The sequence below is a fragment of the Poecilia formosa genome, unplaced genomic scaffold (genome assembly GCF_000485575.1).
Source record: "Poecilia formosa unplaced genomic scaffold, Poecilia_formosa-5.1.2 Scaffold131, whole genome shotgun sequence".
NCBI classification, from domain to species: Eukaryota; Metazoa; Chordata; class Actinopteri; order Cyprinodontiformes; family Poeciliidae; genus Poecilia; species Poecilia formosa.
Window position 1 is genome coordinate 1325513 of NW_006800070.1, and position 27158 is coordinate 1352670.

At 41.8% G+C, this 27158-nt stretch overlaps 1 protein-coding gene across 2 annotated transcripts in view; it reads left to right on the forward strand.

Moving 5' to 3' along the window:
- Positions 1-26524, forward strand: part of pcnx1 (pecanex 1) — a 40222-nt gene extending 13698 nt beyond the window's left edge. The window contains exons 7-37 of one of the 2 annotated variants that reach the window (XM_016676265.1): positions 2659-2788; positions 4881-5074; positions 6785-6878; positions 7489-7546; positions 7907-8139; positions 9294-9447; positions 9812-9844; positions 11186-11357; positions 11543-11653; positions 11816-11907; positions 12052-12161; positions 12779-12884; positions 13000-13092; positions 13323-13473; positions 14598-14739; positions 15217-15394; positions 15507-15615; positions 15717-15846; positions 15938-15996; positions 16727-16942; positions 17788-18041; positions 18797-19027; positions 19277-19377; positions 19882-20032; positions 21011-21241; positions 21328-21602; positions 21722-21900; positions 23312-23742; positions 24430-24570; positions 25227-25385; positions 25419-26524. In XM_016676265.1, the coding sequence (XP_016531751.1) occupies positions 2659-2788; positions 4881-5074; positions 6785-6878; positions 7489-7546; positions 7907-8139; positions 9294-9447; positions 9812-9844; positions 11186-11357; positions 11543-11653; positions 11816-11907; positions 12052-12161; positions 12779-12884; positions 13000-13092; positions 13323-13473; positions 14598-14739; positions 15217-15394; positions 15507-15615; positions 15717-15846; positions 15938-15996; positions 16727-16942; positions 17788-18041; positions 18797-19027; positions 19277-19377; positions 19882-20032; positions 21011-21241; positions 21328-21602; positions 21722-21900; positions 23312-23742; positions 24430-24570; positions 25227-25367 (4700 nt within the window). In that variant the 3' untranslated portion in view covers positions 25368-25385; positions 25419-26524. Of the gene's footprint in view, positions 1-2658; positions 2789-4880; positions 5075-6784; positions 6879-7488; positions 7547-7906; positions 8140-9293; positions 9448-9811; positions 9845-11185; positions 11358-11542; positions 11654-11815; positions 11908-12051; positions 12162-12778; positions 12885-12999; positions 13093-13322; positions 13474-14597; positions 14740-15216; positions 15395-15506; positions 15616-15716; positions 15847-15937; positions 15997-16726; positions 16943-17787; positions 18042-18796; positions 19028-19276; positions 19378-19881; positions 20033-21010; positions 21242-21327; positions 21603-21721; positions 21901-23311; positions 23743-24429; positions 24571-25226 lie in introns of both variants that reach the window. The other variant, XM_007561893.2, reaches the window with a different exon arrangement.
- Positions 26525-27158: the final 634 nt, after the last annotated feature.

Below are 27158 nucleotides of genomic sequence, written 5' to 3' on the forward strand. Positions count from 1 at the left end.
GCACCAGCCTGAATTCATACCTGTCATGCTTCCACAGACAATACAGTTCTTTTTGGGGGTTTTTTTTTGTTTTGTTTTTTTACTTCTTTCACTTTTTTTGTGCCTCTTCTGACTTTATTTTAAAAACCAAACTGATGCTGATAATAGAGACTTCGTCTCTAAGTAACAACTGCCACTCCGAAGGGTGATATGTTTGGACAACCCAACTACACCGACGGTGTGCTGTGGTGGCGCAGGGGTTAAGCACAACCCATGTATGGAGGCCTTGTACGTGGCCGTCACAGGTTCAATTCCCAGCCTGGCAACCCTTGCTGCATGTCCTCCCCCTTCTCTCATTACCAACTTTCCTGTCAAATAAAGGCCACTAGAGCCAATAAAACCTTTAAAAACAAAAACCCAGTTACACCTAGGAAGGTCAAACCAAAAATTGGCCATTTCTGATCATCAGATGATTTCTCAGCACATTTTTTGTTTTTTTTAAGAAAGATTTAATTTTATTCCTGCTGTTTTGATTCATATTAATGTCACAGTTAATAACATGCAGTAATGAGACTTTTGTTTGCTCTTGTACTGTTTGAAGTTATTTTTGAATTTGATTTAGATAATGGCTATTTTTTCAGTTTGCTCAAGGACACTGTGACTGAATATGCTGAATTTTTATTATTATTCACAAACTAACATATTATTAAAGTTTTAGGTGCTTCATTATCGTATTTAATGCACTCAAGTTTTTGGTAAAGCATTCTTCCAAACTGACCTAAACTCATATGTCCAGGCGCTGTTGCTACTTAAATTTACTATGAATTAAAAAATATTATTTAAAAACTGATGAGTCATTTTTCAGTTCAATACTCATCTGTATTTGTCCTGATATTAAATTGTCTTTAGGAGTGAATTTCTTTAGAAATGTTTCTCAGGACAATGAAAAGCACTGAGCAAAGGCTAGCACAAGCTAGCTAATAAGCCGAGAGGGCTATTTTATTGTTTCACTCTGAAACTATAAAGTATGTTTTTATTTATCTAAATTATTTAGTCTTATTTTAAATGTTATTTAAGTGTCAGAAATCCATCTGTTCTCTCGGGTATCAGAACAACCAAACGGGAAAATCCCTTAGACAAGCTAACTTCATGTGCGCTAATATGAGCTAAGTGGTGTTTTTCCTGCTCAACTTCCTGCTTTGGAATATAAAACCATAGAGTAAGTCTTACCATAACAGTTATAAAAATGTATTGGAAATTTCAAATGTCGGTTCTGGGATATCCGAAGAATAAATCTGTTAATCACAGAGACAGGCTGGTCTAGCCCAGCTTTGCTAGGCTAGCAAAGCTATGTTTTTACTGCTAATGGATTTATGACTATAAAAAAAAGTATCTGGGGTCTAATGTATCCAGGGAGAATTTTATTAGGCTTTCCTTCAATGGAAGCAGTGTAATGACTCTCCTCTCATCCACCACAGTCTCAGTTGTTCTCTTAGTTATAGTTTTCTTTTAAGGAGCGCTTTGGGGGGATGGGGGGGGGATAACCTGCATGCAGATTTTCAGAGACAGCAGTGTTGTGTTGGCCAGTGTGGAGCCAAGAAGGTAAGATCTAAATTAAGTAATGAGATAACCCTGCATTGAAACTGATGCAACATCCAGGCTGTAACACTAATATCCACAGTCAAAAATCATTTTAGATATTTTTGTATCAGAGATACAGATCTCTGCTAATGTCGTTACAGCTGTTAGATTAAAAACATTTCAGTTTTGATAATCATCTTAACTGCTTTTATTCTAATTTTGCTTTGTTTACATTTCCTTAATGAATGTCTAGTCGGTATGACTTACGGGTCAATCTCAGTATTAGAATATTGTGAAAACAGTTTTTAAATCTGTAATTTAGCTAAAAAAGTGAAACTCTGGTAGATGTTTTAAGCGTTATTTCTGTTAATTTTGATAATGGTTTAGTGCTAATGACAGAAAATTCAGTTTCTCAAATACATTTTAAAAAGTCTTCTTAAAAGTATATTTCATTTATATTTTATTTTATGTTGGTTCTGGCGTCTCTCGTTTTTCTCTTGACAATACTCCACAGCCTGTCTTTGGATCAACCAAAATCACAACTTTTTCCTTCCACTCAACTTCCTGCTAATAATATGCTTTGATATAGGCCTCTCTGATCAGCCTGCCTTTTTAGCAATGGCCCTAAGTGGCTCTTCCTCCTTTTGAATTTGTTGGTCATAAAAGAGCATTTCTGTAAAACAAATACGTTTTTATATGACTCTAGTGTAAAATTTTGAAACTGATTTATGACATTTTATTGTTTATTATCTACAATGGTCATAGTTAATACACAAATAGTCACTAATACACAAACATATATTACTCTGTGTGTATTTAATTGGTCCAGTGTTACAACTTCTCAAAACCCAAACATTGACCCTCATGCAGAGGGAATTGATTATTCGTTTTTGCCCCTTACTACAGGATCAGGTCAGTAGGTTTTACTTTTCAAGGGGTTGTTGTCATTTAGAAAACAATTCCTAGGTAGTTTTCCAGCTGTTGTTTATATATCAGTGCTGGTAAAACAAAATCTTCTAAGCCACACATGAAAGCATAATTTCCGGGAAAGGAAACAAATCCAGACTAACCGACCGATGACGTCTCTCATCACGACAGCGCCAGGAAGTGAGGAGACGGTCATATTCCGTCGGGAGCGCAGCACGTTTCGTCGGCAGGCCGTGAGGCGGCGGCACAACGCAGGAAGCAACCCCACCCCTCCCACCTCGCTCATTGGATCTCCTCTCAGGTACGGCGTGTGCGAGCGAGGTCAGTGTGTGTGTGTGTATGTCTGTGTGTGTGTGTGGGGGATCTCTATGGTTGTTTTGCCTGGTCTGAACATGTCACCTTCCTGTCCTCACATCAACATCGTTCTGCCTCCTCTGTTGTCCAGAACCTCAAACCAAACATCATCTCTTTACCACTTTCTTTGCCCTGCTGGACCTTATTTTGCCAGCTCTTTTATATTTCCATCTGGTGTTTTAAAGTTTTCATTTTAACCATTAAAGAATTAAATCCTGTAAGACTGAGAGGTACAAGGACCGAAGTTTTGATTTATTGACTTGGCTGTGAATTGTTTGTTGTTGTTTTTTTTTCTCCTTTCGATACGACTGCATGTTCTTCATCACGCTTCCCTTTTTATTGCCTGCAGACATTTGTTTCAAATTGGCGCTGTATAGAAAACAATTTTTACCAAGTTTTGACCGAAGTTGGGGTTGGATATATTGTATCGGTAATTGCGATACATTTCTTATCATGAGATCAATTTATCATTGTCACAATAAATTCCAACTAATGATGTTTTTTAAAAAAAACAAAAACATGCCACATTAGTTTGACTAATATTTTCACTGTTTATTCTATTACAGCATCAATAAATATCAAGACATTTCAAAAATCTTATTAGATTCAGCTGCTGTGTGCAGTGTTGTGAAACAAATCACTCGTCTTTATGTGACTGGTGTCCTAAAGAAGCTTATTGTTTTTAAAGAGTGGTATTTGTGTTTGTGGAGCTATAATTGCTGCGCCATGCAGCCGCAGCCATACAGGTACCTAAAAAAACAGAAGTAATAAATAGTTCTTATCAGCACTTTCATCATTATTAAAATAGTACCATAAAATATGACAGGGACTCACCTTTAAAACCGAGGATCTGTTTTCTCCTGTTGCAATCTCTCAAGGTCATACCTCTGAGTGCTTCAAAAGTGTTGAGCAAGAAAAACAAGTGAGCAGCCTGCCAGGGGTCATAAAGTTAAAAATAGATCTTTTCTTCCTCTGTCCTTTACTGACTTTACACTTTCACCTTCTCAGGCATTTTCTCCTCTGATTATGTGATCTGTATGTATAAGCAGTAACCGTAGCTTTGTGCAGGGCTGGTGGAAGGTTGCATATGTTCTTTTTGAGGTTTTTAATGGTGGATTTGAACCTTTTTTCAGGTTTAATTTGCCATATACAAACAACAAATGAGTGAATCTTTTATTTCACAAGTTTTAATTGTGGATTTTCTCCACACACAGTGTCTATCTGTCTATCTTGTTTTTCTATCATTCTTTTTTATCTCTCTCCAGGGTTTGGGTTTTGAAACTCTGTCTTTGAACTCTACCTGCTGCATACATTCGTAGTCAACTTTAATATCTTAGTTTTTTCAGTGAATGTTAAGGACTGAGAATTTGGAAAGTTGAGTGTGGAAAAGTCAAGAATGTTTGCATTGAAATGTCTGGATTAGAACCATGATGTTTTCACGCCAGCACCGCTAAGCTGTCAGATAATTATGACGGCTGATCAGGGCCATTGTAGATAGAAAAAAAAGGAGTAAATGTCTTCCAAAAAAAAAAAACCTCTGATTTTGAGGTTAATTTCAGAAATTTTCTAGAAAAAACTCAGAAATTTCTGTTTCAAAGTCGGAAAAAAAAAACTTTATAGAAACGTTTTAGATTAGTATTTTATTCTTGAACATTTTCAACTTTTGGACCTCAGGATTTTTATTTATTTATTTATTTATTTATTTATTTATAGGAAATTTCTGAGATTCATCTCAAAATTTCTGAGATTTATTTCAGCTCAGACGCCGTTGTATTTAACAGCTGACTGTTAACTACTGTAAGTTAGAAATTGACTTTTATAATTTATCAGTTTAGTTGCAGGCAAGTTAAGAATGTTCCAATGCACAACACAAGTGATAACCAAAAACCTGTGGTAAAAAAACAACACAAAAGGTGTGTAAACATTAGTTTTTTCTATCCTCCTGTCACTAACAGCTCTCTCTCCTCCAGCCTCCCTCTGTGTTGCTGCTGTAAACTGGAACAAATCTCACCTCGTCTCCTCCCTCTCTCCTCCAACAGTCTTCAGGAGGCTCTCAGCCAGGCCTCCCAGCCTTCTCCCTCTCTGGTGAAAACTCAGCCATCCAGAACCCCTTCCCAGGTGACAGTGCTGAGCGCAAGTGTGTCCCTGCTGGCCAGGAATGGAAGCGCGCACCTGGAGGGTTCTCAGGACAAGGCCTCGTCTGTGGGCGCCACCAGCTTACAGGACGACTTCGGTAGGCGGCTTATCGAGAGCGGCTTTTGTTTTTGCCTCTCTTTTTATCTTTTATTTTTCTCGTTTTTCTACAATCAAATAATTCAGAGTTTATTTTTAGTTACTTATTAGACTAACAAGTCTGGAAAACTTGACAGGGGTGGTGGTTGGGTCTCCAGCAGGACAGTGACCCTGGAGCTACAATGTAGCTTAGTTAATAGCTTATTTATGTGCTAAAACGTCCCAGTCAAAGCCCAGACATAAATCCGATTGAAAACTGATGCTCGCAGACGCCATTCATCCAGTCTGAGATCGGACATAATTCTCAGTTTCTGTTCATAGCTGATAGAGAAATTCCTGAAATATTTTCCAGCTGCGGTTGTAGCAAAAACCAGAACACAATAAAATCTTTTGTTGTTCCACAGCAGGGAAAAGTCTGTGCAAGGTGACGGGCAACAACAGCAAATAGACTCACGACGACAGAATATGTTTCAAAAAAAATCTAAAAAGACAATAAAGATTCAAATGTTGTACAGTAAGTGGAAAATGTCAACATAAATAACGTGTAGTTAAAAAAAAAACTGTTCAAAAGGAAGTCAAGCAGGCTGAACAGAAATGAAACATTTTTCACATGAACACTTTGTGTGCTTGCTTTCGGATGGTTTCCACGGTGACTCGGAGCGAGTGGATATGACGGTCTCAGTCAATCACAGGAGAGTGCCTGTTACTTACGGCTGGCGGGTTGTCCTAATCAGTTGAAGCCCGCTGGCGTTATCCGTGCTCCATTTACGGCGCCTGGCTGCGTCTGAAGCCAGAGGGGATCTGACCTTTGATCCCAGCCGAGCGCATCCATGTTCAGACGCACTGACACTGACCGTGGCTCTTCACCATCAGAAAACCGGTGATCACAGGAAGTCCATGAACCTGTCAAAACAAAGAGAGTGTCCCATGTGTCCTTTTGTCCTGCTGTCCTTGTGTCTAACACCTTCCTTCCTTCCTTCTTTCCTTCCTTCCTTCCTTCCTTCCTTCCTTCCTTCCTTCCTTCCTTCCTTCCTTCCTCTATAACAGCATTTCATGTCGATGTGTGTTAATGTGTGTTGATGTGTGTTAATGTGTTGATGTGTGTCGAGTTCTCTGAACGTTTGTGTTTTCTGCACAGCGGGGCCATAAGCTTCTCAAATATCTCTGATAAACACATTTCAGATTTACAGATTCCTCAGTCGGAGTACGACTTTGTTTCTTTCTCTTCCTAACAGGAGAAAACGCTCCTTAGCTTTCTCTAAAGTCAGGCAACTTTTTACAGCAGCTGATTATCGACTGTTTGGTTTTGCAAACCGAGTCGTGACATTCCCATCAGCCTCCCACCACTTGAATTTGAAGCAAATATTAACACAAGGCGGTTGCTGTTACCACGGCAGCATTGTAAGGATCGCCGTACTTGACGTAAATGTTGCAGCTGCGTCAAAAACAGAAACTGAAGCGGTTCTGAGACAGGAACGTCGCTAAGCGTTCTCTTTCCATCTGCTTCTCGTTAAGTCATTTTCAGAATCTGATTAAAACGCAGCTGTTCGTCCGTTAAACATTCACATCCTCCCCTTTCACCTCAGACCAGACTCGCGCTAAGAAACTGGAATACAGTGAGAGCGACTACTGCAAAGCGGTAGCCGTCCGGTTTACTTAGTGCAAACATAAAGCTGACTGATTTTTTTGTTTTCTGTCGCATTTACCCCAGGAAAGCTCACTCCCTCCCTGTACGAGGCCGGCGGATGCGACATGTCGCTGGTCAACTTTGAACCCGCAACCAGACGAGCCTCCAACAACCTGTGGTAAATTTCAATTTCAGAAAGTTGGGCTTGAGAGGCTTAAACTCTTCCTGGCTTTTTCAAGCATTTTTATTTCTATTTTTTCCAGTTTTTCCTCATGACTACGATGGCGTATCAGGGCCATTGTGAAGAGAGAGAGGAAAAAAAAAAAAGAAGATTTCAGTCAAAAACTCAGAAATTTAGAAATTCATCTGGAGAAATTTTTCCAGGAGAGAATTGGACATTTCCGGGTTCAAAAAGTCGAAAATTTGTGAAATTTTCAGATTAATTACAGAAAATTTCTTGAAAATTTCTATGTTCAAAAAGTCAAAAAATTTGCAAGAAACATTTCAGAGATTTTAAGAATACTCTCAGAAATTGTTTAAATAAGAGTTTAAAAAAAAAAACGTGTCAGTTTCAAATTTCTGCATTTGAAAAGTTGAACATTTTAACATCTTTTATTTAGCGTCTGTGTTTTATACATATCTCTGGGGATACATAATTGACTCATTATTACACTTTAAGAAACATCCAGGATAAAACTGGTGAAAACAGTCCAGCCATTTTTTTTTGTCTTGATGTCATTGGAAAACCAGAATCTGCTGATGGTTTTCTTCATTTGGTGTTTGTGCAGGGACACCGACTCCCACCTCTCCAGTTCTACCTCAGTTCGCTTCTACCCTCACGACCTGGTGAGTAACCAACTAATAAGATGGTGTGTGTGTGTGTGTGTGTGTGTGTGTGTGTGTGTGTGTGTGTTTCGGAGAACTTAAAGGAAGCAGACCAAAACAAATGACCTTGAGTGACACGTGGAAATTTGTTTGCTTATGCTGGTTTCACAGCTTCTTTAAAAACGCTCTTTGTTTTTAATCTATGTTCTTGTAAGGCTTAAAGTAACAACATTCTGTCAAACCACCTTAATAAAAAGAATCACTTTTACTCATTTTAATTTCAGCACTTTTTGGGGGGCGACGGGGAGAAAAAAACAAGTTTTCCTTGAGTTTTGTGATGTTAGTCGCAAATTGAGGGAACTGTAGCTGACCATGAGATAGTTCTCCCTCCATCAGATCCGTCTGAACCGCCTGCTGACCATGGACCCGGAGCTGCTGGAGCAGCAGGACGGAGACCTGAGCCCGGAGCTGCAGGACGCGCCGCTGGGACCGGACAGCGCCGCGGCCTCCGCTCCTGCCGGCAAGGCCAAGCAGTACTACCGCCTCTGGCTCCTCCCGTACCTGTGGGTCGGCCTGCATTTCGACCGGCTCACGCTGCTGGCGCTGTTCGACAGGTGGGCTCGTCTTTACTTCTCTCCGCGCTTCACGTCGCGTTGGGTAACTTGGAGTTTCAGACGACCGAACCGATTCAATCGATCTGTGAATGCACTGAGTTTTGGTCTGAGTGGGCCTGTCGCAATAAGCAATGAATCAGTGAATCAATTAATCCCATGATAAAGTGAAATGAAGTCAGTAATTTCCTTTTGCGTGATTTGTTGTTTTTCTCTTTCTACAAGAATTAGATGATAAAAGTCTTCAGTCTGGTGCTTTGGTCTCGACTAGACCTTTGTTTTGAAAGACCATTTTTGTTTACAGAGACTTCATCGTTTATTTCATTTGTTGATTCTGTTTTGTTTATTTATTTTGGATATTTCCACTAACTTCCAGCTCCAGTGTTAAATATTCATCAGAATTTAAACCTTGTTGATCTCTGAGAATGTGTTGTTGTTATTAATATACTATTACCATTATCTCACTCCAAAATGGTCTCAAAACAACAATGTCATTGTTTATCTCGATAACTTCTGGGACGATTTTATCGTCCAGAAAAATTTGAGGATTACATACATATTCTTATTTAGACTCATGAAATTTATTCTCATTGATTGATTACAGGAAAATCAAGAAAAAAAAAACACTTTTCTCATTAATAAACAGGAAACTCTTTAGATTAAAACTAAGTTCTTCATAAGTCAATTAAACTTTTTCATGTTTAGAGACCATGTGGTGAAGGTGAGAGAATGAACGCTCATGTTGTTAACATGTCAGTGTTTTTCAGGCGTACCTCAGGGTTCTGTCATTGGGCCTTTTTGAATTCTGAATTTATATGTTTGATTTATTGTGGATTTCTTCTTATTAATATTGTTTTTTGTGCCATTTTTAAAAAAATACTTGTCTTTATTGCTTCTCTCTCTTTTTTTTTCTTTTGGGTATAAATTGTGATACACGGCTTGTGTTTCCGTGTTTGAACAACCAACAAGCGTTGTTCTCCCGCCGTCGGTCAGAATGACCTTTTCACGAACGGCAGCCTAAAGTTCAGAGCATATTCTTTCTCGCTCCTCTCCAGTTCACCGACCCATGACTTGCTGCTTCTTTTTGTTTGGTTTTATCTAAAAGGAAATGTGTTTCCCTCCGTCTCTGTTTGTTTTTGTATTTGTCGTCGCTCCAGGAACCGCGAGGTTCTGGAGAACGTCCTGGCCGTGGTGCTGGCCGTCCTGGTGGCCTTCCTGGGCTCCGTGCTCCTCGTTCACGGCTTCTTCACTGACATCTGGGTCTTTCAGTTCTGCCTCGTCATCGCAAGTTGCCAGTATTCCCTGCTGAAGGTGAGCCGAGCCGCTCGACTCAGCAGCTTAACGTTGTGTCGACCTGACCTTAAAAGAAAAAAAAGAAAGTAAAAGACAAAAAAGAAGAAAGAAGAGGTGAAACGACGTAGAAGCCGCTTTTGGAAGGAAGGAGTTCAAACGCTGCTCTCATTCGTCTCGACGCGGCGGGGGGAGAACATGAAAGCGCGCCATTCCCCCCTGAGGGGGGAATCTGTGACGCTCTGAAGTGTTGGGCTTTTCTTTCCTCTGTCAGAAATGTTTAAAGAAACAAAAAAAAATAAATAAACACCCTCTGGAAACTACATGTTTGCTCACAGCGTATCGACGTCCTTCCATTATTTATTCTGCTTTTCTTTATTTCCAGAGCGTTCAGCCGGACTCCTCCTCGCCTCGACACGTACGTAGTCATTTCTCATTTGTTTTACGCTGCATAAAACTTCCAAAAGTTCATCTTGAACCTGTTCACATAAAGTGACGTCTGTGTTTAAGGTAGAAATTCTGTCTGGATTGATCATTTTTACAACCTCTACTTATTTAGTGGGAGTTTTTTTTTTTTTTTTGGCTTATGGAAAATGATGCTGCTTTTCCTCTGTGAGTTCCCGCCGCCTCCCTCCCTTTGCGTCAGTAGGGCTGCTCTGAAACGGCGTCTTTTATTAATGCAGCTCTTACTCAGCTGCAGGCGCAAAGCTTTAAATAGCTGCTGAGAGTTTAGGCCACGGCTCTCTCTCTCTCTCTCTCTCTCTCTTTCTCTCTCTCTCTCTCTCTCTTTGTCTGCATCTCACTTTCTCTCTGCCGCTACCCGCCGGTGTTGTCCCCGTTTCCGCTCCCTGAGCTGACGTTCGGGACTTTGGATCGTCTCCTCTCATTACGTAAAAAAAGAACAACATTTTTTTCAAAAACCAAAGTCTGTGGTGTGTGAAAAGCACGGCAGGTCACTTGCCTCCAGCGGAAACTGGCACGAGAATGACCTTTGTCCCTTGGAACAGATCTAATGTGACCCTGATCACATTTTCCTTTGGAATAATTGAATGAATAATTGAACTGCAGTGAGAAATTACTATTACTTCTAGTATGCCTTTATAAATACATATTGAACTTTTTATATATGTGTATAATAGAGTTGGTAATATTAACGCACAATATTAATCAAACTACTTATTTTGACCTAAAACATTCGGTTAAAGAGACCAATTGACTCGTTTTATTTGTTGTTTCTGTTTGGTTTACTCTGAATGTTTAAAATGTTTCCCAGATGTTCAATAGACTTTAAAGTTTATTGATCTTTGAAAATGTGTGCGTTACTTGAAAATGGTCTCAAAACAACAATATTATCGTTTATCGCAATATGTTCTGGAACAATTTATTGTCCAGAAATGTTTGTCGCCTAGCTCTCTGTAACTTTGTAAGTATCCAGTATGAACACATAATGTTTACATTTAGATATGACACAAAAAGGAAGTTGTGAGTGTTTTGAAGCAATCTGATTGGCTGACTGCGCAAAGCTACAACTAAAAGCGTTTATGTTTGCGCTACACTGCCCCCTACTTGTTTAGCCGTTTATAGCAGCTGCTCGGTGCGGATTTACGTGGATGAAAACCTTTTTTTCTGAATCTGATCCCGTGCGCACTGTATTATTATTTTTCTGAACGACGCGGCGAAGGTATCCGTTCTCGTAAACACCCGGCTGCGTCAGGACGGCGCCTGAGTCCGTGATCGTTCATTCCCCTTGTGCCTGCAGGGTCACAACCGCATCATAGCGTACAGCCGGCCGGTCTACTTCTGCCTTTGCTGCGGCCTCATTTGGCTGCTGCACTACGGCAGTCTGAGGATCAGCTCATCCCGCTTCACGCTGTACGGAGTGGCGCTCACCAGCTCGCTGCTGCTGGCGTCGGCCAGAGACCTCGTCATTGGTGGGTGCACTTCCTGCTAGACGTTTTGCATATTTTATTGTTCTAAAATAAGTAAAAAAAAAAATTTAAATCATGTCAAAAAAATCTGCTGCTTTGCGAGTCCAGATGCAGAAAGCACTGAAAGTCACTTTGTGTGTGTGTGTGTGTGTGTGTGTGTGTGTGTGTGTGTGTGTGTGTTCCTGCAGTCTTCACTCTGTGTTTCCCCATCGTGTTCTTCGTGGGGCTGCTGCCACAAGTCAACACGTTCGTCATGTACCTCTTCGAGCAGCTGGACGTCCATGTGTTCGGGGGCAACGGTGAGTGGCTGTGACCTCGGCGGGATGACGCGACACACACTCACACACTTTGTTGCTCCAAACTCACTGTACCGCAGGGAGGCTTATAGCGGCGTTCTTCCTGGCCTGGTTCCTGTCAGTCGTCTCGTTGCTGTTTTATTTTCTCTCTCTCTCTCTCTGCAGCCTGCACGAGTCTCCTGTCGGCTCTGTACAGCACGCTGCGCAGCGTCGTCACCGTCGCCTTGCTCTACGGCTTCTGCTACGGCGCGCTCAAGGTAAGAGCTGACCAAGACGTAAAGGTGGATTGTTGCAGAAACATGCCAGCCGATTCCCTTGTCGGTGGGCCAGCTTGTCATCTGTTTGTTTGGTCTTTGGAGCCGTAAAGTGACATAAAAGCAAAGCTTTCGTCATCGTTCTAGGAGACCTGGGAGCCGCACCACATCCCCGTGTTGTTCTCTGTGTTCTGCGGCCTCCTGGTGGCAGTGTCGTACCACCTGAGCCGGCAAAGCAGTGACCCCTCCGTGCTCATGTAAGCCTCAGCTTTTTTTTTTTTTCTTTTGTTTTTTTTTTCCCGTGGCTGCAAAATATTAGCGTTTAGTTTTTAGATACTTGCTTTAAAACATCTGGTTTCTCTAACCATCAGCTGGGTTTTGAAACACTACAAATCACTGCTCTCCTTCTGCAGAGCTGAGTTGTAGGTCACTGGCATTATTTTATCAGGTTAAGGAATCAGAATTTAATAATTTAAGTGTTTTCTTAACCTCTGCAGTGACTTTTACAGTGATGTAGAAGTGAGACTGTATCCGCTGCTGCAGCTGCAGCGCCCCCATCTGGCTTTTATTCCTACACACCACCATGCTGTCCTTAGTTTTTCTATTCATAAACACATTAATTTCTACCTATGTGCTTAGCTTTTGCTTATCACAAGTTAAATATTTCCAGCGCATTACGAAGACGGATGATCATGAAAATACTGAAGTATAATTCAGCAGATTAATCATATATTAGGACCGGGACTTTAGACTTGAACGCAGTAATATTAATTAATTAGATTTTAACTTGTTCAAAAGTGTTATACTTTTACATAGAAATGAATTGTGCCCGGGAAGTTACAAGAAGAACATTTTTTCTCCTCTTGCTTCGCAGCTCACTGATACAGTCCAAGATTTTGCCCAATCTGAAAGACAAGAACCCAGAGGACCCCCTGTCTGAGGTGCAGGACCCTCTGCCCGACAAGCTGAGGGCCTCGGTGGTGAGTCTGGCGTCCTGAGCCCTCTGAGCTCTGGCTAGGCGTAGACCAGCTACATGACATTTTGTTAAATACCGATTCCTCATCTCATGCCTGATGTTTCTTTTCAAATGTGTAGAATGAGCGCCTGCAGTCGGACCTGATTGTCTGTGTGGTCATTGCTGTCCTTTACTTTGCCATACATGTCAGCACAGTGTTCATAGCACTCCAGGTACAGTAAAAACGTTAGCTCTGAAAACTAAAGTCAATGATTTATTTTTGGAGTTAAGCTCGCAACATGGCCGCAGACTTTTTCAAAGTCTCGCGCGGTTATTAGGCTTCCATTTGTCCGAGGAGCATCCATGAACGAAACCTTTGACCCCCCTTCCCCGTTTCTGCTCGTGTGTTCGGATTGAGAAGACGTAACCGTTAGGTTTAATGACGGCCTGGTTCTCTCCTCAGCCCTTCCTCAGTTACGTCCTGTACGCTCTGCTGGGGACGGTGGGACTCCTCACCCACTACCTGCTCCCACAAGTTCGCAAGCAGCTGCCCTGGTACTGCTTCTCTCACCCACTGCTCAAAACAAAGGAGTACTACCAGTTCGAGGTCAGAGGTAAGCAAACGGCGCTCCCTAAAACTTTGACCCCTTTTATTTATTTATTTATTTATTTATTTATTTATTTATTTATTTATTTATTTTGCATTTTTCAAATTACAACCACATATTTCACGGAACGATGTGTTTCTGTTCATGGAAGAAATAAGAAAAAACAAAGAGAGTAGATCAATTTTTTCTTATTAAGATGTCACGTTTTTTCCTTATTTTTGTTATTTCTATCTATACTCTTTGCCTGTTTTATGTTTAAAGACCCATTAATATACAGCTCTAGAAAATGTAACCCTGTTGAAAACCTCCTGGTTTTCCCACCAAATGATTCCTGAGATAAAACATCAGTTTTGTTATTTCTAGATGAACATGAACTTGTTTCCTTTGCACGATTAAAAAAGCACTGCATGTTTTTCGTTATTTTGACCATTTCTCATTTTCTGCAAATAGAAACTACATTTTTGCTTCGGATTTCAGAGACATGGGGTTCATAGAATAAAAGAATAGTGTTCATTTTACTCAAACATGTACCTATAAAGAGTAAAATCAGACAAACTGATCATTTTAAGTGATCTCTTAATGTTTTTTTCCAGAGCTGTAGATTGATGTTTAGTTGCTTATTCAATAGTGAATCGACTTTTGAAGGAAGAGGCGGACTGTCCAGGACGCTTTTCTTCAAACTTCTCCATTTCATTCAAAACTTTTATGTCGGCATGTGACATGTTGACTTCAAGCTGTAAAATGAATGAAATAAGCAAATAAAAATGTGAAAATTTCACCTTTTTTCAAAATGATTTACAGATAAGAAATGAACAAGTGGCGCGCATTTGTGTTCACCCCTGTTTATTCTGGCACCCCTAATTAAAATCCTTACTCGACCAGCTGCTGTCAAGTCACTTAACTTGTAAATAAACTGGCAGCAGCCAAAGCAGGACGGCTAAGAAATCAACAGTATGAAACACTTCCACTGTATCGCTGTGTGCCATTTTGAAAACGGGTGCACCGATTGCAGTTTTCTGTCCGATCACCGATTTCTTTTTTTTTTTTTTTCCGAAAAGCCTGACCTGCCGGTTCCGGTTTTGGCCGCCTCCTGCTGACCTTTGAACTCTGAGCCTTTTGTCTCCTCTCAGATGCGGCTCACGTCATGTGGTTTGAAAAGCTTCACGTGTGGCTGCTGTTTGTCGAGAAGAACGTCCTCTACCCGCTCGTCATCCTCAACGAGCTGAGCGGCAGCGCCAGGGAACTCGCCAGTCCAAAGAAACTCGACACAGAGTCAGTCGTCTGCATTTTTATGTATTATTCATGAGCTTCTACTTCCATTTTGTGTGTCTGCGACCAAATTTATTACTGGATATCCGACGTCCAGCTTTAATTTAAACACATTTATTGGAAACCCTAGTAATATGTGACAAAAAAAATTTTTGAAAAAATATTTTATTGCTGTGGTATTAAATCACAAAAAAAAAAAAAAAAACTTTTAATTGAATTAAATTATGAAAGCAAGAAGGTCACAGATTATGTCAAAAAATTTTATTTGATTGTTTTTTTGTTTTCTATTAACAATCCATGACTTCCTGTTTGTCTTGTCAAATACAGCCTGTTTCCTGAAACCTCACAGAAAAGTTGTTTCTCATACACGTCCAAAAAACTACGCCACATGACACACATGCCTTATATTCCGCCACGTCTATAGATTTGACACAACTGTGAGTTTTGTTGGGGGTTTTTTTGCGCTTGCTGTGCTGCCAGGGTCGGCGCTCTGATGATCACGGTGGCCGGCCTGAAGCTGCTCCGCTCCTGCTACAGCAGCCCCACCTACCAGTACGTCACCATCCTCTTCACCGTCCTGTTCTTCACCTTCGACTACCGCCACCTGTCCGAGACGCTGCTGCTGGACCTCTTCCTCATGTCCATCGTTTTCAGCAAGGTGAGCGGCAGCAAATCCAAATCGAAGCTCACCTCGACTTTGGAGGTGTTTCGTTTGGGACCGTGTCGGTGGACAGAACGTGTTTTTTTTTCCCCCCTCTCTGTCGATACAGTTGTGGGAGCTTTTCTACAAGCTGCACTTTGTTTACACCTACATCGCTCCGTGGCAAATCACCTGGGGCTCAGCCTTCCACGCCTTCGCTCAGCCCTTCGCCGTGCCTCGTATCCTTCGGCGCCGCACTCAGCTGTTTGACACGTTCGGTTTCAGTAGTCATTTCTATAAGCGCATCGTCATCACGCCGCCTTGACTTGAGCTCGTCCAGATTCCGCCATGCTGTTTGTCCAGGCTGTGGTGTCTGCCGTCTTCTCCACACCCCTCAACCCTTTCCTGGGCAGTGCCATCTTCATCACCTCCTATGTTCGGCCTGTGAAGTTCTGGGAGCGGGACTACAAGTAGGCAATGCTGTCGTGAGACGGCACTTGTTTATTCCTGTCTACGCGTTTCTAAGATGGTTGATTTTTTACTTTTTTTTATTTTGTGCAGCACCAAGAGAGTGGATCACTCGAACACTCGACTAGCCTCTCAGCTCGACAGAAATCCAGGTGAGACGTCGTTTCACGTTGATCTGTTGCCAGAAATCTTGACAGAGACAAACAACCATGAAGCTTAAAGTATTTCTCAAACAGCGAACTTTGGATATATATGTTTTTACCTTCCTCACCAGTCTGTGCACTTTTGCAACAATTAAAATTTGTTTTAGATATCGGCATGAAAATTTTCCCCCAAAGTATGAATTACATAATTAGCTCAAAGTAATAAAACTGTTCTGACGTTTCCCAATGTGTGAGATTACGCTGCATTACTAAAAGCTAGATATGTTATGAAGGGGCAGTATTATGTATAACTGACTGTTTTGAGCTTTGCATCAAGTTATAATGTTACTAAAATCATAGCTGGAGTGTTGCATACCTGAGAAATCCTTTAATTTCCTGTGACAACCACTCAGCTGTGCAAAACGCCTGGAGCGAGAGCCGCCTTCGAGACGCAGCTCCTCCTTGGAGCTGCAGCTTCCAAGCTGCTGCCTCACACAGTATCCCTCCTCCGTCAGTCCCCACTCGGCTCCTTCAGACTAGCCAACAGCAATTAGCAAACACCTGGTGGAGCTGAGCATCTGCTGAGCTCATGAAAGGAGCTGCTTGTCAGTGAAACACTCATATAAACGTTGTTAAAGGGTTAATGCCTCTTTTGCACATCTTTACCATGTTTGCTGAGAAACGTCGCAGCCTCCAAGATGCGACGTTTGAATCTCGACTTCCTTTCGCCTTTTCTCAGGCTCGGACGACAACAACTTGAACTCGATCTTCTACGAGCATCTGACTCGCTCCCTGCAGCACAGCCTGTGCGGAGACCTCCTGCTGGGCCGCTGGGGGAACTTCAGCACCGGGGATTGCTTCATCCTGGCGTCGGACTACCTGAACGCCTTGGTGCACCTCATCGAGATCGGCAACGGCCTGGTCACCTTCCAGCTCCGGGGCCTGGAGTTCAGAGGTGAGGCCAGAGATTTGGTTGTGGCGTTGTGGCCTTTAAAACGATGTCGGTTTTCTAAATAATCTGGCAATCTGACAGATTAAGCAAGACTAGGGTGGTTAAATTAAAAAAAAATCAGCTGAATGTGCTGATTTTTTTCTTCTTATCAAATTAATTGATTAATCGTCAGAATAATCAATTACTAAAATAACGGTTGAGTCCTTTCTTTGACTTTGGGATGAATCTGCTGGGACATTCACTCCTGGGGAAAATTAGCAGATGCACCGAGTATTTTTGTTTACTAGCTCTTCTGTTGTTGTTGTTGTTGTTTTCTCTCCTTTCTAAGATTTTGAAAAATAAATTACATGTGAACAATTACTCAGCAAGTTTAGATCCAAATGAGCTAAAAAGTAAAAATAAATAAAGGATTTTACTACCTCGGTTTAACGCTTTATTGCAGTGGAAAACACACCTGACTGCTGTTTATCAGTGTGACTCTGAGTCATTTAGCTGGAGGGTTTGTGCTACATAGCGGACCTGATGAAACGGGAGCGGTGCCAGCAGCATGTGACGCCGTCAACCTTTTGCAGACACGAGCATCACCAGCTTGTCAGCATCTTTATCTGTGACAACTTTTTGTATTTCAAAGCATGATATGGTGAAATGGTGTGGAAAAAGTTGCTTAGCTAGTAGTCTGTACAATAGAAAATGAATTAGCTCCTTTTCTTAGTAAAACCAGACTTTAAGTGGGTTTTATCGTCTTAAACGCTTGAAAATCTCCCCTTATTTATGGACAGTACAAGTTAAAATCATGATTCTCCTTCTCATTTTGAGGTTTTTTGATTATTTCTGATTTGTTTTTTTAGGTACTTACTGCCAGCAGAGGGAAGTGGAGGCCATCACTGAGGGAGTGGAGGAAGACGAGGGCTGCTGCTGCTGCGAGCCGGGCCACCTCCCTCACATCCTGTCCTTCAACGCTGCCTTCGGTCAGCGCTGGCTGGCCTGGGAGGTTCTGGTCACCAAATATGTTCTGGAGGGCTACAGCATCACCGACAACAGCGCCGCCTCCATGCTGCAGGTGTTCGACCTGCGGCGCATCCTCACCACTTACTATGTCAAGGTTGGTTTTCTCATTTGTGTTTTGTTTTTTTTGTTTGTTTTTTTGGTGTGTGTGTGTGTGTTTTGGTTTTTTTTTTTCATTTTCGGACATTTTGGACACCCGTACGTCGCTGCGTGCGTTCTGATCAAAACAGCGTGGCACTATTATATAAAACATGCTGTCTTCTTTTGCATGTTTCTGTCACAGGTCTTAATTTTAATTCGTAATGTTCTTTAAAAATCCCTTAAAATTTCTTACTATTTTTTTTGGCCTTAAATATGTTAAATCAGGTCTTAACTTTTGTCCTAGCAGCACTATTTAATTTTGAATGTGTAGGTTTTTACAGTTTTTTCTTGTGGAGCTTTTCTGTCAGGCAAAACTTAGAGTCACGCAGTTCTGTGACTCACGGCGGTTCAGGCTACAGCTAACTAGCTGTTAATATATCCTAGCTAAAAGCTAGCTAGCTAACTTTTTTGCGACTCAGTGTAAATCTATTGCCAGTTGGCTGGGCAACATTCGTGTTCGCCAGTCACTCACTTCTGTTGCTAAGCTAAACGATGCTACGTGCATTCTGATCACAAAAGCTTGACGCTATAAAGTATTTGATTTTCTTTTGTACATTTCTGTCGTGCTCCAGGTCTTAAATGTCATTCTTTCTGGGAAAAACATCTGAGATTTAAGTTGGCGGAGCCACAGATTGAAGACACTGTGATGATTCAGTTGATTGTCTGAATGTTGAGAACAGTTCTGAACTTGTTGTCGCTCTCTGGGCTCAGGGCATCGTCTACTACGTGATCGCCTCACCCAAGCTGGAGGAGTGGCTGTCTAACGAGACCATGAAAGAGGGCCTGCGAGGATGTGGCGAAAGGAACTACGTGGACCTGGACCCCACCTTTAATCCAAACATCGACGAGGACTACGACCACCGGCTGGCAGGCATCTCCAGAGACAGTTTCTGTGGCGTCTACCTGGGATGGATCCAGTACTGTAACTCTCAAAGGGCTAAGGTATGCCTCAAGAAATACATCTGATCAGGTTAAAATCTTTTCTGCATATGATTTATGTTTTTTTTTGTTTTGTTTTTTTTGCACAGTTTGGTTTGTGTTGAAGCTGTTTGTGGGGAATGCTTTGTTGGTTAACACACCTGCTCTGATCCAGTTGTAAACATTTTAGATTTGATCAGATGTTAAAACAACAGCTGACTCCAGCTGCTATGAAGCCTAACAGGACTTTCCTGTTTCTGCTTCGTCCTGCAGCCGCTCAACAGCGACAAAGACTCGCCTCTCGTGCTGCTCTGCTTCGGCCTGTGCGTCCTGGGAAGGAGAGCGCTGGGAACAGCAGCACATCACATGTCCAGGTTATCTAGTCATCTTTATTATGCCAAGTGAATGATTTGCAACGCCTGCGCAACATGCTGTGTGTTTTAAAAGCTAAACAGCAGCGGGAGGGGGATTTCTTGTCCTCGTGACTTTTTTACATTTTGTCACAAACTTTTAAAGTATCGAGTTGTGTGTGATTTGATTTTACTGTAGTTGTAGCTGTTCTGCAGTTACGGGGAGATAACTATTTTACAAACGGAAAAATTCTAATATTTTTTCATTTGTATTCAGAAAAATGTGGAACAGTTTGATTGGTATGAATACTTTACTTCATTAAAAAAATCACATTAAATTCATCTGGTTATTGAAAACAGCAGTGGTCTATTACCTTCCATCCCAGTAAAATACACCAACTTTGTATTCTGAACATGGCAAAATGTGAAAAAGTTTGATTGGTGTGATTATTTTTGCTACACACTGTGAACACTAGACGGATAGTAGCATTTAAAACTTCCATCTCTTCTTTCTGATTTCCCTCTCAGCAATCTGGAGTCTTTCCTTTATGGGCTGCATGCATTATTTAAAGGAGACTTCCGCATCTCTTCCGTGCGAGACGAGTGGATCTTCGCAGACATGGAACTGCTCAGGAAAGTTGTGGTGCCTGGAATCCGAATGTCTCTTAAATTACACCAGGTGAGCGAGGCTGTAACATGGTTGACGCTCATATTTAAAGAGTCTTAAATTCATGTGTCTAAAATTAAGGCCTTAAAATGTCTTGCGTTCATTAAAAAAAGTTAGTTTGTTTTTAATTTTTTTCTTGGCGGGCTTTTTTATTTTTGCTTTTTTTTTTTGTTTTTTTTGTTTTTTCATTCTGTTCTGTGACTCCAGGTGGTTCAGGCTACTAGCTGCTAACTAGCTGCTAATATACGCTTGCTAGCTAACTAGTGTATACCCTCAAGTTGAAGGAAAATATTTATCAATAACCTAAAACAGTTTCTAGCTAGCTATCCAACAAAAGTATCAGCCAGCACTTGCTAGCAACCCTAATTTGTACCCTAATACATCCAGTTATTGACAAATATTTTCCTTCAACTTGAGGATATATACTAGATAGCTAGTATGGTAGCTAGCAAGGGCTTGCTGATATCCTTTCGAGCTAACCAGCTAGGTAGGAATGGTATTAGGTTACTGATAAATATTTTCCTTAAACTTGAGGGTATATACTAGATAGCTAAGAAGAGTATATTTGAGTAGCTAGCGAAGGCTAGCTGACACCCTTGGTAGCTAGCTAGTAAGGGTTATCAGATAAAATATTTTCCTTTAACTTGAGAGTTATGTGATATTTTGTCTTGGTCTATCACATATAGCCCTAATAAAATATACTACGTTTGTATTCAGAAAAATGTGAAAAAGTGTGATTGGTATGAATACTTTTGCAACACATGAGCGCTGAGACCATCCTCCTGACTCCTCCTGGTTGCTTCTGACCAAGCGGTGTATTTGTGTAGTTAGCACTGGGAGCACTGGGAGAAGGCAGAGGAGCTTGATCTTTTCACAGATTAACTGTTTCATGCCCTACTGTGTAACTTTTTTTGTAAAAGTTACACAGTCCAGCTGTAAGGCTCACACTGAGACGCCGTCTCATCATCTGCTGGTGCGTTTCTCCTTCAGGACCACTTCACGTCCCCCGACGAGTACGACGAGCCGGCTATCCTCTACGAGGCCATCTCGTCGCACCAGCAGAACCTGGTCATCGCTCACGAGGGCGACCCGGCCTGGAGGAGCGCCGTGCTGTCCAACGCCCCGTCGCTCCTCGCCCTGCGCCACGTGCTGGACGAAGGCACCAACGAGTACAAGATCATCATGCTCAATCGCCGGTTCCTCAGCTTCCGCGTCATCAAGGTGGCACCAGTTCAAACCGGATTTGGCGACCCGCTGTTGTGTGACACGCTGATTTAACAAGAATCTCTCCTGCTTTTGCGGGACAGGTGAACAAGGAATGCGTCCGAGGCCTCTGGGCCGGGCAGCAGCAGGAGCTGGTGTTCCTGAGAAACAGAAATCCTGAGCGAGGGAGCATCCAGAACGCCAAGCAGGCCCTGCGGAACATGATCAACTCGTCCTGCGACCAGCCCATCGGGTATCCCATCTACGTGTCTCCGCTGACCACCTCCTACTGCAACACACACCCGCAGCTCGGACACATCCTGGGAGGGCCCATCAGCATCGCCAACATCCGCAACTTCGTCGTCAGCACCTGGCACAGGTTCGGGACGCTTATGGAAACGCACTTCCAACATCAGCGCAACGTTACAGATGTGCTAGTCGTGTTTGTGTGTTAAATATGTCGGGTAAAAATGAGACAAAAAACCTTTTTTATTGCAGGTTAAGAAAAGGTTGTGGCGCCGGCTGTAACAGCGGAGGGAATATCGAGGATTCGGACGCAGGCGGGTTGTCGTGCGGCAGCGGGAACGGGATGGGAGGAGATTCTCACCAGAGCTCAGTGTCACACGGTGGAACCACCGGACCCGCTCCCCCTCACTCTTACCAGCCCCATTCTCTAGGTGAGGCGACTATTTTAAGATGTTTTGCCAAATGAAAGTCCACTGAAAGTCCACTGTTTATAGTGTGACTCAATTAAAAAAAACACTTTATTAATTCTAAAGAGAAATGAAATGTTGTTGTAAATCATATGATCCAAGTGTCTTCAAAGAGTTGCTGTGATTATGTGGGCAGGAAGGATCTCCAGTAGCAGTCAGTTTAGCAATGAATCTGAGGAGGCCTCTGACTGAAGACTGTTACTGTATAAATGCCTTATATGTTAACAGCTCAGTATCTGGGCAATGTTCCACAGCAGCATTTCCTTAATGACTCCTGCTTTTGAGATACGGTTGTTAGTAAAAAAGAAAGAAAGAAAAAACACCTGGTTGCCATGGTTATGCGTCATAGCTGTGTGAATGCAAAGATCCTTCCAGTTACTTTGATAGCCCAACACAACATGGTGGATAATGTAAAAGAGTGAACAACATCCCGTCATTGTTACTTAACTCAACTCAAGAAATTTATTGCTAAACTTTAAAAAATCTTAAAAAATAAAATACATTAAAAGAAATGTGCTTTCAGTTTGACAATTTTGGCCCTCTGGGCAAAAGGTTTGAGCATCCCTGACAAATGCTTAAATTGCAGCTTTTGTTACATTTTCAGAACCAATCTGTTTGAAAAACCTGTTCCCCTCCTCGCCTGCGGTGGCGCTGCACCAAGAACTACTGAAGGAAATGACAAAAACTGCAGAAGAAGACACTGAGCGCAACTTCCTTCTTCAGGAAATGTAAACAAAAATAGAGTGGCATCAGATTTTAGCATTCATATGATTTCTCTTTTGTCTTTGGTAAAAAAATAACAACATTCCATTTCTTCCTGTGGTGCATTGTTTCGGTTTTACTTACCCAGAATGCCCTGCGCTACAGTTTGCTTTTTTTGGTCCGTGTCAGAGTTTGTTGCGCGTTCACACCTCCCCAAACAAACCGGACTTTTCAAGACAAACAAACTAGAGTTTTGATTTATTGCGGGCCAAACAGGTCTGGTGTCAGGGAGTCTATAAACTGCTCCATTGTAGCTCCATCTGAATGTTTCAGGTTCTCCTGCTGGAAGCTGAACCTTCACCTGAGTTACCACAGGCCTCTTGGCTGCTTCACTAATTAATGCTCTCAGTCTGACATTTTAAATGTAAGGCTATGCTCTGATAGGGCTGCTGGGTAATATTCTCTCTAATCTCAGATGATGGATTGAGCAGACAGACCTAACCACGTTCTGCGTTCCTTAGTCTTCACGACGCGTTTTCCTTAATGTTCTCCAAGATCTTCCCAGAACAGCTTTTCTGTTTCTGAGATTAAATAACACCGCCGACGAATTCCCGGCTTTTCGCACGTCTGAAAAACAAAACCTTTTGGACCTGTTTTGTACCTCCGTGCCCAGGCACCAGCCAGAGCTCCCAGTCGGTCCAGTCCGGTCTGGTTCGTCAGTCCCCGGCCCGCGCCTCCATGGCCAGCCAGTCCTCGTCCTACCGCTACAGCAGCAGCCGTCATTCGTCGCTGCGCACCTCCACCACGGGCCTGGAGCCCTGCCGCCGTTCCTCCACCAGCCAGCTGTCCCTGCGCACGCTGCCCACCTCGCTGCAGCTGCGGCTGGGCTCCACGTCCGACCCCGCCGGCCCGTCCTCCTCCCTCTCCAGCCACAGCATCCCGCCCTGCAAGCGTCACACCCTGGTGGGCCTGCTGGGAAACGACGGCGTGTGCAGCGCCGTGACGGACCCGCTCAGCCAGCTCCACAACCATCACCACTACCCGCAGCAGCACAACCCCACCGTCTCCACAGTACGGAGGGACGACATCTCGTACAGAGTGCAGGTTTGAGACTTTTAAAAAAAAAAAAATTTAAAGATGACGTGTTATGCAAAATACACTCTTTTGTCCATTTGGGTCTCCAGTGCTTCTAAAAACCCACCGAGCCATTTTTTTGGTAATACGGTAATGTTTTTTGGTCTCTGGAAAAGGAGCTGTTCAAAAACCTCCAGAAAGTAACGTCACAAATCAGCAGGCACTGCCCGTTACCTAGCAACCCCAGCAGAGCTTCAGCATGTTTGGTCAGCGGGTTTTATCATTTGAAATGGCTGCTGGAAAAGACAAGAAACAACTTGCTACATTCTTGTTGGTTGTGCAGGAGGCTCCACTTCTGCTTTTCAAAGATGCACGGTTGTACAATTGCTGTTTACAGCCGTTTTCGTGTGCGAGTGTAGACGTTGAGTTGGGGGCCGTGGCCAGCAGCAGATTATTTGGATTTGAAGTGACACGAGGCCCTAAAACATTCTGAAAGCTCAAAACAGACGGAACTGAGCAGACTAGAGTCTCATTATCTAAAAAGGGTTTTCTACAAAATATGTAATGAACATGTTTTGGATAGCCCACAGACTTAAACTGTTCAAGGAAGCATGATAGGTCACCTTTAAATATAAGAAATTGTAGCGTTATGCTTGTCAGATTCGTGTGTTTGTGAATTTATCAGCCTTGATTTAAGTCTCTGTGTTTTTGTTTTAGATTGTGGACGTGACTCAGGTGTTGGAGAACATGAACCTGCCGAAGCGGAAGGAGCTGCTGTGGCCCGACGAGGCGATGAGACTGAGGGCAGGACGGACCTGCTGGAGGGACTGGAGCCCCGTCGAGGGCATGGAAGGTCATGTAAGTCGGCCGTGAACGTTAATTTGGTCAGCTACAAAATCTGGATTTTCCCCGTTAGAATTAGGGGTGGGCGATATGGACTTTAAGTTTTATCACGATATTTTTTGATAACGATAAAAATGACGATAAGAATATTTATTACTTCTTTTTTAGGTAACTGTAGGGCTGTGACTGCATGGAGTGTGTTATTTTGACTTTATCGTCATTTGACTTTTTCTTGTAGTATTATGAAGTTATTATCGTATAATAGCAACTTTTGTTCATTATAAACAAAATATTCTGACTTTTTACTCACATTATTACAACTTCACTCAGGCAATATTGTGTCTTATCATAACACTATGACATTTTTTTCTCATGTTATTACAACTTTATTCTAAAATATTATGACTCTTTGTTCTTGTATTATGACTTTATTGCGACTTTTTTTTCTCGTAGTAATTTTTTTTTCTTAGCCAGGCTCTAATACTCTGTCGTACATAAGAGGCAAGATTTTATTTTTTTCTTTCTTTTGTTGTTCATTACTTTTAAGTTGACTAAAGTCGCCTAATTACATTAGTAGCCGCCCAGGGTTAAAAAAAACAAACTCCCATTTCCTCTCCATACTTGCCTCATAAATTTGATTGGCTGCTTCTCTCCTGTGTCGCCCCCTGCAGGTGATTCACCGGTGGTTGCCTTGTAGCCGAGACCCAGCCAGTCGCTCCCACATCAACAAGACCATCCTGCTGGTACAGGTGGAAGATAAGCTAGTGCCCATCATTGACACTGGGGTCATCGAGTTGGGTGCCGAGGTTTGAGACTATCCAGCCAAGCACACACAGCCGCACACAATGACCAGGTTGCTTGTGTGGAGACGCCCAGGCCTCCTCCCACCCTGCACCCTCCACCGCCCCAATCCGGCCCCTGGCTTTTCAGCAGGAGGCCAGATCCTGCAGACAATGGGGGAATGGGAGCTTCCCCCCTCGCTCCCGTTCCTCAGCGCCGAGGGGGAAAAGAAGCCAGGGAAACGTGCAAACACGGGCAGAGTCTCCATTCGTCGTACACGCTTTGCCGCATCCACAGTATCTGCCTTGCGTTGCATCTCAGAAATGCTGCATGACGGTAAACAACGCTTACGTTAAGTTATTCTTTGCTGCTGGTGATTTCATTTCTATGCATCACATCTACAGTTTTCTTAGATTTTTTTTTTATTTTTATTTTTACAGCGTGTGAGCCGAGGGGGTTTTTTTTTTTGTTTGTTTTTTTGCCAAATAATTCTGATTTGCTATGGTTTTATACAAGTGAAAGCTTTCTCTCACTTTATTATTATTATTTTTTGGCTGCCAAGACTGCAGAGGAAGTTATCATGCAGAACGGAGACAAGTGGGTCCCCAACCAATTCTGCTTGATTGTTGTCATTCCTTTTTGTGGATTAGTTAGATTTTTTTTTTTTTTTGCAAGATTAAGCTGCGGAAAGAATTAAACAACTTGCATTACTTTTTCTTTTTTTTTTTCTTTTTGTTTTTTACAGTGATGCACTACAATCTTTAGATCACGTTTTATTTATTACAGACTCTGAATGGCCATGGTTACCGATGCCTTGGGGAATGACAAAAATGCAATCATTATTCTGTTTTCGGACATTTTTGTTTCGACTTTTTCAGTTTGATAAACTTGAAAATTACTTTTTACTGTATATGAATTTATCTATACATATATATATTTACACAAATATATATATATATATAATGTCTATATCTAAAAGATTTTGTTTTCGATATTTATTACTGTGAACATAGTATTTTTTTTTCTTTTCCTTTTGGGACAAAGCTTAATGTATTAAGGACCATCAGTTGAAAACAAGATGCCGCTTTTTTTCTTTCTTTTTCTTTTTTTTTGATGGACTGTTTCACTATTTAACTTGATTCTTTTCTATATGGAGAAATAAAAAGTTTGATTTATTGTTCTTTATTGCACCTCCTCATTTTGTGTTTTCTGTTGATTCAGTGGCTGACATTTCAGAAGTGTTTTAACTTCCACATTTCAAACTACGCTGACTTTGTTCTCGTTTATGTGGATTTTATCTGATCTGATCCAAAACAGAGCAGCGTGCGATATCGAAATATTTGGGGGGTTTTCTACACCGTTTCATTTTCACCCTCTAAACAAAATCTACTGCAACTAGTAAAACAAACTAATGTTCAACTCAGATATGAGCACTTATGAACTTCGCTGTTTAAGGTTCTTATTTGGAAAAAGTTGTAAAATTACTTTGTTTACCGCATGAAATTGAGTTAATTTGACAAACTGCAGCAAATAGTTGCAGTAAAAACAAATGTTCAAACTAATACAAGAGCTAAGTTTCTACAAGGCAGTTTAAATAAAATAAAAAAGTGAAACTCTAAAATTAGTTACCAGAATGTAACCTCATAGGAGGAATAGATTATAGGTACAATTTAGGTTTTATACACCAGGGGATTTACAGCGACATTTTAGTTGTGAAAGTTTTTTTTCCTCAATTATTTAATCAGAGTTTACTGATTAAGATTCTCCGTGCAAGAAGCCATATGTCTTAAGATTTACTTTTCCTTGCATATTTTACACAAGAT